This window comes from Mastomys coucha, unplaced genomic scaffold (assembly GCF_008632895.1).
Source record: "Mastomys coucha isolate ucsf_1 unplaced genomic scaffold, UCSF_Mcou_1 pScaffold4, whole genome shotgun sequence".
Classification (NCBI taxonomy): domain Eukaryota; kingdom Metazoa; phylum Chordata; class Mammalia; order Rodentia; family Muridae; genus Mastomys; species Mastomys coucha.
The window spans coordinates 26,732,619-26,744,608 of record NW_022196910.1 but is presented as its reverse complement, the minus strand read 5'-3'; the positions used below and the strand labels follow the sequence as shown (position 1 = coordinate 26,744,608).

General features: G+C 44.2%; 1 protein-coding gene across 2 annotated transcripts in view; it reads right to left on the bottom strand.

Annotated features, from left to right (window-relative positions):
- The window catches only part of Poc1b (POC1 centriolar protein B), a 101,856-nt gene that overhangs the window by 69,594 nt on the left and 20,272 nt on the right, over positions 1–11,990 (bottom strand). For both annotated transcript variants that reach the window (XM_031350315.1, XM_031350314.1), the window contains exon 4: positions 10,313–10,492. In XM_031350315.1, coding sequence (XP_031206175.1) covers positions 10,313–10,492 — 180 coding nt within the window. The remainder of the gene's footprint in view (positions 1–10,312; positions 10,493–11,990) is intronic.

The following is an 11,990-nucleotide window of genomic DNA, read 5'->3' as shown; positions in this document are numbered from 1 at the left end:
AGGGGAAACTGGGAAATATGACATGTAAATAATGAAAATAACTAATAAAAAAAAGAAAAAAACTTTAAGGTAATTAGTCAGATATAAAAAACAAAAGAAAAATGATGACAGTGATACATTTTTTTCCAAGAGTACAAAGACTGAAGATGTATTATGTGTTTGGCGAGAATGGTACCTCAAATTTCCACCTCATCCTGGCTTGTGAAAGAAGGCACAATACCATGTCAGTGCTGGGCAGTGCCAGGAGCAGCGACTCTCAGTGAGCCTGCCGACCCAGGGGAAACAAGAGGGACTACAGTGTGCTGTCTGGTAAAGGGGTCCAGGGGACTAGATACACTGCACGTACTTCCAACTTAGAAGACAAGAAGCATCTAAATAGTTTATTGGGTACACACACACACACACACACACACACACACACACACACACAAAGAATCGGGACTAGGGAGGTGGCTCTGTTGGTAAAGTGCTTGCTTGCTCTGTAATCCTGGAGATGGTGTCTTTGTTAGGGTTTTACTGCTATGAAGAGATATTATGACCATGGTAACTTTTATAAAGGAAAACACTTAATTGGGGCTGGCTTACAGTTCAGAGTTTAGTCCTTTATCATCATGGTAGGAAGCATGGTGGCAGGCAGGCAGGCAGACATGGTGCTAGAGAAGGAGCTGAGAGTTCTACATCTGGATCCACAGGCAGCAAGCAGACAAAAGGAACTGAGACACGTTTCCTCCAGCAAGGCCACCCCTCCTAATAGTGCCACTTCTTATGGGGATCTGGGGCCATTTTCATCCTAACTACCACAGAGGGAGAAGGGTCACAAAAGCTTATTGGCCAGCTAGTCTCCCTGACTTGGTGAGTTCCAGGTTCAGTGAGAGATCTTGTCTCAAAAAAGGAAGGTAGGCACCAACAGAGGAAGACGGTGGACATCAACCTTTGGCATACAGAGGCACACAGGAACACACATATACATGCATACATCACACATACACATAGACATATTTATTTGAGTTTGAAATTCAGAAGCTCAAATGAGTATGCTGAACAACAACAACTAAAAATTAAAGGCAGATTCTTTTCCTGATAAAATTAATGCTAGAAAGCAGTAATGTTGGAGATCTCCTATTCTTAACCTCCACTTATTTTTCTTACTGTGGATACATACCATAAAGAATGATATGTTACTCTATAATGTATATCAGGAAAGAAATTGGAAAGTTATGATCAAACCTTGAAAATATTCTTTTACAAGCATTAGTATTTCTTATCTAAATATGATTAAAATCATGACTTCATTAATAAGTATTTTAAATTAAGAAATATAAACAAGGGCTGGCGAGATGGCTCAGTGGGTAAGAGCACTGACTGCTCTTCTGAAGGTTCAGATCCCAGAACCACATGGTAGTTCACAACCACCTGTAATGAGATCTGATGCCCTCTTCTGGTGCGTCTAAAGACAGCTACAGTGAATTATGCCAGAGCAACTGGGGCTGGCAGAGGTCCTGAGTTCAATTCCCAGCAACCACACACATGATAGATCACTGCCATCTGTTCAGCTACAGTGTACTCATACACATAAAATAAAATAAATATTTTAAAAAAGAACTATTAAACAAAATTTGAGGAACTGAATGTTACTGTTCAAGCATAATCACAGATAACATTTTGTGCAGAATGGACTCTTTATCTTGGTTAAGGCACAGGCCAATTATTATTGTGGGTTTTGGATTTTGCTACCTCCATTTGAACATAGTTTTATGCTATAATTTGAATATATTCCTATTTTAATGGCTAGATAGAAAACCTAAGCTAAACTAGTTTTTAAAATTGGGAATTCAGAACAGCTGGTTATTTCTAATTTCTCAATATCACTTTTTTTCATTTTAAAAATGTGATGGTGGTTTTGCTACTAGCTGTTTGCTTTTTGAGACAGGTTCTCACTACACAGCCTGTACCTCAAACTCACTACGGATCATAGGACGGTCTGAAACTTTCAGTCTGTCTAACTTTGACTCCTACTGAGATTACAGGGCCATGCCACCACACCCAGCAACACTTTTTGGTACAAAAGTGTATTTACTCTAGGTAAACTTCTAGCTAGAAAATCACTGCAACAAAGACTTTAACTCTCTCAGTCCCCCTCTCTTCCTTGTTCTGTGTGCGTGCGTGTGTGTGTGTGTGTGTGTGTGTGTGTGTGCGTATGTGTGTGCATATGTGTGTGTGTATGTATATAATTTGTACACATGAATGCAGATGCCTGTGGAGGCCAGAAGAGGTATCAGATCCTCCAGAGCTGGAGGTAAAAGCATTTGTGAGCCACCCCGACACTGGTATTACATACTGAAGTAGGGTCTTCTGCCTAAGCAATCCACTCTTCACCACTGAGCTTTCTGTCTACTTTCTTGGTACTCAGTACCTACACAAACTGTGGGTCATGACCCCGGGAGTCCGACTGAGCCTTTCATGGGGTCATATATTAGATATCCTGCATATTGGATACTTATGTTATGATTCACAACAGTGTCAAAATTAGAGTTATGAAGTAGCAATAAAATAATGTTATGGCTGGGGGTCACCACAACAGGGGGGACTGTATTAAAAGGTCGCAGCATTAAGATTAAGAAATACTGGTCTATGATAGCATAATCTCTGTGAAGAAACTTTAAGCTATGTTCAAGAATACAGAAAAAAAAAGTGAGGAACATATAATGAAAAAAAATTTACCAAGATATTGTACAAATGTTAGAATTAGCAGACAAGGTCTGTAAAGCAACTATTACAAATATTTTCAAATTTTCTGTTTACTTTTTAAAGTCATAGTTTCACTCAGCTGGCTTTTTCCTTTCTCCCTTTCTTCATTCCTTTCCTTTTTTATTCAGCCCAAGACCCCAGAGCACAGAACACCACCATGGTCAGGATGGATCTTCTCCCTTGATTAATTCTCTCTGAACAAGCCCTCAGATACATACTCACAGGCATGTGTTATAACCTGCCTGGATATTTGTCATAAAGTTCACTCAAGCTGACAACTAGAATCAGCATCCATTCCCAAGAATGGGGACACACTCCTTTCTTGTTTTGGACAGCTTAAGTTCAGGTTTTCTAGATGTTGGCTTTCTGGACCCATTTCAGTGGCCCCTTCCACAGGTTTGCCAGCGTCTGGCCCAGTACAAAAGTTACATCATCGTCTTTCCTAGTGGCACTTGGACTGAGTCATGTTATCATCATCTCAGGACTTCAGCCTTCAGACAACTGGTCCTGGGGCTTCTCCGTTCCCACAATCACACAAGCCTCCTTCCTCATATAAAGCAAGAAATACTTCAAAAGCTGTGATTGTTTATCTCTGCATAAACATCCTTTATAAACGTGGAATAAAAAGCGAGGGGCATTATGACCAGGCAAACGGCAATATGGGACATGATAAGTGACATTTTTCAAGTTCAAGAAATGACAGCAGATAGAAACTTGGATCTATTCAAATGAGTAAATTATGCTGGAACTGGAAATATGGGCAAAAAATGTAGAAGTACTTTTTCTTATTTTCTTTCAGAGAAAGCCAGCTGCTTAACAATCTGGGATTTTATCATGTGTACAAGTAAAACTGTCAAAAGATGGGCAATAGGGATATACTTTGTAAGTTCTAACATTTTGTCTAAAATGTTGTAAGATAAAATGTTACATGTAATAGATGGTGTTAAGGATGCATAATCAACTTCTAGATGTTACCAAGGAGCACAAAAATAACAGAGTAAACCCAAAATGTCAATAAAGGAGGGAAGAAACATGGGAAACAAGAAATATTCAGCGGAAAGGAGAGCAGGACATAAGTGAAATAAACATTATAAAGAAATCGCCAGGCGGTGGTGGCGCACACCTTTAATCCCAGCACTTGGGAGGTAGAGGCAGGTGGATTTCTGAGTTTGAGGCCAGCCTGGACTACAGAGTGAGTTCCAGGACAGCTAGGGCTATACAGAGAAACCCTGTCTCGAAAAACAACAAAACAAACAAACAAAACAAACAAACAAACAAACAAAAAGAAATAAATAAACATCTCAGTAGGCCACTCAGCTAGTCACAGGACCACTCACCATGAACTGCAGCTGGCAAGGAGAGATTTCAGCTGTGTATGATGATCCATCCCTACAATCTCAGCACCAGGCAAGCTGAGGCAGGACAAGCATGAATTTAAGGCCAGTTTGGGCACATGGTGAGAACTGTCTCGAAACAAAACAAAATAAAAAATGCAAAAATTGCAGGTATAACTACTTAGAAATAAAATGACCTTTATGTCCAGGACATTAAATAGATGATAGTTACTACCTTAATTGCATTTGCCCAAATTATACATAACAGCTTTGGAGTATCCCGTAAAAGTGACTCGGGTATAGACCCAGGAGGAAGTCATAGAACACAAGGGCAATTGATGGTTGCCACTTGCTGATTCCTCACTATATGAGGGAACTACCTCAATTGTATCCATCTATGGAGCAGTAGATTGAGGCCTAGAAAGGTTAAGTTGTATGCCTGGGGTCACATGCTTACTAATGGGCTGACTCTTGTAACCGCTCTGTGTCGCCTGTCTACTCAAAGCTGCTGATGGTACTGCATCACTGAGGGAGGATTCTACTTCAACAGAAAGAAGGTGCCCAGCAAGAGCAAGAGGCAAAGAGCAGTAGCAGCCAGCATGCATGCACCTTGGCGACAGGCTTACACGACTAGGAGAGCTGAAGATTCTGTGTCCTTGGCATGGATACATGGGACTCACTCTCTGAAGGAGAAAACTGTTCCTGGAGACTTTCCCAATGAACCCCTCTTGCTTTAGTCTGGGGTTCAGTAAGCAACCTTCTGACTCTTGGCAAAGAAGGCCCTCGTGAAGGCATGAGAAAAGTCTAGACCCTTTGGCAGCTGGCTTCTGTTCCAGACCTTGCTCAATGTTTAAGCATGACTCAGTTCCTGCTGAGCTCTCGCTCCTTGACACAGACTGAAATAAGGACCTTAAGCCTTAGAGACCTTTTCAGTTCTGCTTTAGGACAATCTCGTCAAGGCGAGGCTCTCAAAGAAGATACACTGAGCTGTCTGGGACTCGGTGGCCACCTAGACATTCCTCTTAACATTTTTTTTGTTCTTACTACAATAAGATGATCGACATTTAAAAACGGGTATAAAAGACTGTAAGCGTGCTGGAGAGCACATACGTGGGAAGCTGCCCAGAAGTGAAATTCATTAACTTTCACCAAATTATTTATCAAGGAATATTCCTTGGGGTGGGGAGGGCTCTGCAGTTTCAGGAGTCAACCCAAGTAGCATGAAAACAACTGTGGTTAAAGGTCCCTCGAACCACAGGTACCAGCAAGACAAGGTAATCCGCCACAGTTGGGTGTGTGAGTAAACATAGTCGGTCTGAGCAAGACTCGGCCAAAGGGTCAAGGAACAGGTGGGGCTGTGTAAATCCTTGGTTAATGTGCACGGATGGCAGACAGTCCTGAGTTTCTATTAAAGGCTCACTGAAATAACCTGGCCATGAAGAAACTCTCGAATGCTGCCACCAAAGCTACCTGCGAGCACAGTCAGCATCTGCCCACACTTAACTCATCCCACCACCTTTCTGGGCAATTGTTCTGAGCCCTCTTTAGCCCTAGAGACGTGGTTCTTGTACTGCATGGGACCCTCTCAAATGCCCTCTCCAGGTATTCACGTCACTAGCTTCCTCTGCTCAGTTGGATCTTGGCTCCAATGTCATATTAGTTAATATGATTTCTCCAACCTCTGTGTGTGTGTGTGTGTGTGTATGTATATGTGTGTTAATGCATTTGCTATTTGTCTCCCCTTGGCAGAAGAGACCCTACCAGCACAAGATTTCCCTGTTTCTACTTCTCTTATACCCACAGAATTTAGAATAGTGCCTGGGAAGACTTGTAACTCAAAGTCTAACAGGGAAGGAGACCTATGCTAACAGACCTCCGAGGCGCTGTTACATCAGCAGGCCCTGGCTGTTGGAGGAAGCACCGTAGAGCAGGATCAGAGGGTAAGGCTTGCAGCAGGTGCAGAAACTCAGGACACAGCTGTGCTGTGGAGGAGCCCTGCACAGCTGTGAGAAGGCAACTGAATGGTGATAGGGACAAAGAGAGACAGTTTGTCACAGAAGGAAAAACATGAGCCTGGGTAAGGAGTCACCCAGGTTAGATGACATGGTTAGATCTGCCTTTTAAAGAAACAGTAACAGGTGTAGGTGTGTGTGTGTGTGTGTGTGAGCATGTATGTGAGTATGCATGCACAGGAATGTGTGTGTATATGTGTGCATATGTGTGTGGAGGTATTGGGGTGTGTATGTGCATGCACATGTGTGTATATGTGTGTGTGAGAGCATGTATGCGAGTGTACATGCACATGTGTGTGTATGTGTGCATGTGTGGGGAGGTATTGGGGGTGTGCATGTGCATATATGTAAATATGTGTGTATGTGTGTGTGTAGCATGTGTGCATTATGAATGTGTGTGTGTGTGTGTGCATATACACAGAAGATTCTGTAGCACAGAGAACATTTAAAAGATGACTTTAAAAGTTCCCATAACGGGCCAACTAAGGCAGTAGGCTTAGATATGGGGCAAACAGGCATTTCACTGGAAACTGAGCCTCTTCTCCTAGACCCTTCTGTTCAGTGTCATCTCCCACAGAAGCATCTCATACACACAAGCACAAAAGCAAGGAGGAGTATTCCAGCACTGTCTCCTTTCCCCTCTCATCCTCTCTCAGGGATGGTTGTATGCAGAAAGCAGAGCACTCGATTAGAATGCTGTCTGTCTGCCCACCTCTGGATCAGCATCATTTTGAAGTCAAATCTCTGTCCATGGCATCTCTCAGCAACTACAGACCTTACCCTAAGAAGGTGACAGGCTCAAGCACGGCTCACTTCTGTCCACACCCACACAGATGAGGGAAGGCTCAGCCCTGCTACCAGAAACAGTAAGAAGCTTAGCCTTCCACCATGGTCCCATTTTCCACTTAAAAAGGGAACAGCATTTTCCTAGGCTCCTGTAGTCTTTCCCTAACTGGCAGTGCCCAGCTGGAGAGAGCCTGTCCAATGGCAATGCTCATGACTTCTGCTTCTCATTCTTAAAATGGCCAGAAGTGCCATTACTGTGTCTGAATGCAGAGCATCAATGTGGGTTAGTTAGGCAGAGCAACACTGGAGCGCCTTGTCCCAATTAAGCACCGTGTTCTAACCACATCTGGTAATAACACTCCCAAGAGAACACTGGGTCCCTCAGGCCACGGTGCTTTTCTGCTGGTTTCCTCTGCCCTCTTCCCACCTGTGAATACACTATGCTCACTCCTGCCCTTCCCTTCCCTCAGCTCTGGGCCCAGAGTGTCCCGCTCTTTTTCTTCTCCTGACTTTTCTTCAGTGCCTTCCTCATCCTCCCTTGTCTCATTTTCCTTTAAGTCACAGTTTATAACAATTTAGTTTCTGGCACTCAAACGTATTTTTGGAGATTGTGTTATGTGTGTCTCATATTGCTTTGCTTGGACATTTTTTACCGTACAAGTCTGTTGTTTCTATATTCTGGGCTCTGGCTTTGTTTTTTCATAGGTTTGGGGGTATGTGAGAATGTGTGTGTGTTTCTAGTGCTTTTTCTTTGTTTTATTATTATTTGTTCTTTTTACTTGCCTGTTTTCTGAAGAGAGAGAGATAAGGCACGGAATTGGATAGGTGGGAAGGTGGGGGAGGGGAGACCATGCTAAGAATATATTGTGTAAAAAAATTTTATTTTCCCTTTATTAAATGCATTTTTCCCCTCCCTCTACTCCTTCCAGCTCCACCTCACCCCTCCCCAACCAGAGTCACTCCCTTTCTGTCTCTCATTACAAAATAACAGGCTTCTAAGAGGTAACAACAAAGTATAACAAAAAAAAATATAATAAGATAAAATAAAAACCATCATACTGATGTTATGGGTCAACTGGATTGTTTGGGGATTTCTGTAGGACCCTTTCGGCCAACAGCTCAACTGGATAAAACCCAGTCCTGGTACCAGAAGCTTTTGTAACAAGAGATGGCCAGTTAGGGTTCCATCTCTCACTATTTGGAGACCTCACTAGGATCACATTCACACCTTATGGGAAGTTTCACTGCACTGCCCCTCAGTTCTAGCTGTCCCTCCCACATTCCCTCCCTCACGCCCACACCCCTCCCCCTTCCCTCCTGATCCTCCTGTGCTCATGCCCTCCTCTCCTCCCTGTTCCAGCCCACCCGGAAAATCTATTCTCTCTCCCTCTCCCAGGGGAATCCTGGAGTCCCCACTAGTGCCATCCTCTATGCCTAACAAACAAAGTTCACTCTCCCCTTTTATGCATGGCCCCTCAGAAGCACCATCTCAACACACGGAGTAAGTGGATCTTGTCATGGAGGTCAAGAGCATGCGAACTCAGTCAGCTCTCACCAGCACCCGTGTATGCCCTGAATATGTGACAATCAATAACGCATAAGTGCCCTTGACTTTTTCTTTCATACTAGCAACAACCTCATTCAATTCATTTATTCATTTATGTTTGGATTTTCAAGACAGTTTTTTGGTTTTGTTTGTTTTTATAGCCTTGGCTGTCCTCAAACTCACACAGATCTGCCTTCCTGCTGGGATTAAGCCGTGCCCCACTCCTCCTGGCTGAGACTGGATATTCTTAACCATACAGGTGTGGAGAAAGAAATGATCTTGTGATGGCTGCAGTGCAAAAGTAACTGAGTTCTTTTGAAGAAAACATAATTCACTAAAAATATAACCTCCTATCTTTTTATTCTGGTTAGATTCATCACCAAAGATTATACTCAACACCATTTGAGTGATTACCTCCTATTGAGACCACAACAGCAGTGAAGATGGGGAGCTGTTGGGTCACACAGACAGCTAGACTCAAAGTCCCTCTCCACTAGAACCTGGCTGGGAGCACGGGGACCACCAATTCTCAGTGAGCACACCTGTGCCACCGTTTCTGTGAGACTGCTCTTCTCTTCCCTGCTAGAATATATGGTATGAGTGCGAGTCGACTTCTGGCCAAAGTAATCCTCTTGACAAGTTTGGCAAGAGGGACCCACCATTTCTCACCACTAGGCATAGGACTCTCCTTCGGCCTAAGTCACTTCTGGCCTTTTGCTAACAGAAATACGGAAGGAGAGAGGGACTTTTCCTGGGCACCCTCTAAGCTGTGAGGATTGAAGCTTGGAGCTAGCTGTATAGCCTCAGTAGCTGTGTGCTTGAAAGAATAAAGCAGGCATGCAGAATCATTCCCAGTTCTGCTTGTGCCCTGCTCAGTGCAACGTTATTAAACACTCCAGGCAGCTGACCACTGAGGAGAAAAACAACTGCAGCTGGGCTGCTGACACTTTCTATTAAAGGAGTCTCAGTTTTAACTCTCCGTAGCCTCATTTGCCAAGCGGGGAAGCAGGTCACGCCTTCCTCTGCACACAGCCGAAGCGACCCTGTCTCACGTGGCTTGGCGTGGCTTGGCATTAGCAAACTCTGGAACCTCAGAAGAGCCTCCGTGAGCCCTCCGCTTTTCACTCTTTCATTCCTAAAAGACCAGTACCATGCTGACAACACTGGAGATGCAGTGTGCACTCCTTGCTGTGGGCCTGGGCGGTTCTTTTCCAGCCTGGAGCCCCTTCCTCCAGTTCTCAGCTTAGGTTCTCTATTCCAATGATTTTCATTTTTACAGTAAGCTGCAGCCGTCAGTGGTGGAGCTGTGCCCTGGGGGTTCCCTTCCCATTGTTCCAGGATGGTGCTCATCTCTCAACTACAGATGCCTTCTCTATGCTCTCAGGATGGTGCTCATCTCTCAACTACAGATGCTTTGTCTATGCTCTCCGTGTCTGCAACTTTAACCCTGTTCACATGCCTCACCTCACCAAGCTTCACACATTTCCTACCCCGTGGTTCTCTTACTGCAGACAAGCACAGGGAGCAGTGGCCATACCATACCCATTACGAACAAATTAGCCCATCATTTCACTCAAGATCTATTTAAAGATCTATTTAAAATGGCACAGATTTACTGCTCTCATATACATGTGCACGAGTGCACACACACACACACACACACACACACACACACACACACACACAAGACTCTAGAGTATAAGCTTCATGAGAACAGGGATTCTGACAGCTTTGTTTATAAGTGATCCCAGCACAAAGCAGTCACAGCATAAACGTGTGCTGAGTGAATGAATGGACATGACGTCAGCTCCTTGTCTGGAGGTTGCGGGTGGGGCGTTAATATAGTCTGGAGCAGGACTATTGGATAAAGAACCATTTGCACTTACTTGGCGCAGCGTACCCAGTGCGTGTGTCGGTACAGGGAGTAGAGGAAGCGCTGACGGTACATACTCCATACTTTAATGGATTTGTCTTCAGATGCTGTAACCAAGAACTGGCCATCAGCTGAAAAGTCCACGCTTCGAACTGGTGCTGTGTGTGCTTTAAATTCTGAAGACTTCCCTTTCCTGAAAACACAGTTGAACAGTAATAAATTATTTGATTTAATACTCAGTCACCGTCGGGGCAGTGGTGGCGCACGCCTTTAATCCCAGCACTTGGGAGGCAGAGGCAGGTGGATTTCTGAGCTCGAGGCCAGCCTGGTCTACAGAGTGAGTTCCAGGACATCCAGGACTACACAGAGAAACCCTGTCTCGAAAAACAAAACAAAACAAAAACCAAAAAAACAACAACAAAAAAAACGCAGTCACCATGAAGAAATAGAAACATTAACAGCTTAATGCACACAGAACTTTAAGAAAGTATGTGAAGGCCATGTACTGTGGGCGGAACCCTTCAGTTTCTGTAGTGTGCTGGCTTGCCTCATGGAAATCCCAGCTGACACTTGACTTCCAGAGGCTGCTTGCCCTGCCCTAAGATGCACAGCTGCATAGAAGCTGGGAACCAGCAGCTACACTGCACTTTGTGGTACTCTAGAAACAGCAATTTGTAGTTTAAAGGCGTTTCAGTTCCGAGGAGCGAGGTTGATTTAAAACCCATAGCCCCGAGGCACAGGTTTGAACCTGAGGAGTTCCTTGAGCTGACAGTCTGGGCGGGGAGGAGGTATTTTCTGTGCTACACGTTTTTATACAGAATGTCTCCTGAGAATCTCCCTTTCCCCTACTCCTCCAGCCTATAGTGACCAATTACTGAGGCCCAGTGTGTACCTATGGCCTTGCTAACCCCATGGCTGCAATCTTATACTCATGAACAAAACAAGGGTGCTTTCAAATTACAGGTCCATGTTATTTTCTTGAGTGGGGAAGGAGAAAAGATAACAGAGCAGTGGAGAATACAATGTGAGCATTGTACTGGAGCAAAATCTGTTGAAAAGCAGATGCAGGCTGGTCACTCTGGAGAAGCCATTGCCCACATGTGAGTGCGCTCTCTTCTTCCCTACAGCTTTCCTGTTAAGGTGGGCTAAGTTAAAATCTCTGCAAACACTCCTGGTCCTCTTCACTTCAAAGAAGAAGAATCAGCCGCTCCAAGGTGCTGAGTTCCAAGGGGAAAATTAGGAACTGTCAGTGTTGTTTTTGAGGCATGGCCATGCTGCACTCTAAGGAGGACCTGGCCACCTTGGCATTTAGAAAATTGTTTCCTACATGGTACATGGGGAGTCTGCCATGATGCTCACAAAAGAAAAGACAACAGAACTCAGCCAGACATCTGTCTTAGGTTCTCAAATCTCAGATGCTCACATGACCTTGAAACACCTGTAGCTCACCCTGTATTTTTTTATCTTGGGGGCAACAACAGCATGGCTGTGTGAGAGGAGCCAAGAGAAATGATATGCACTACATCAACAGAGCCTGTGGTTACCTCTTCTTCCACATCCCCTGAATAGCTAGCCCTCTTCTTACTACACCAGTTCTGCTTGCCCTCAGGAACTTACATCCTTCACACCCTTCACCTAGATTACTGCAAAGCCTCTTAAACAGTTTCCCTGCTCTAATCTCTACCCATCCA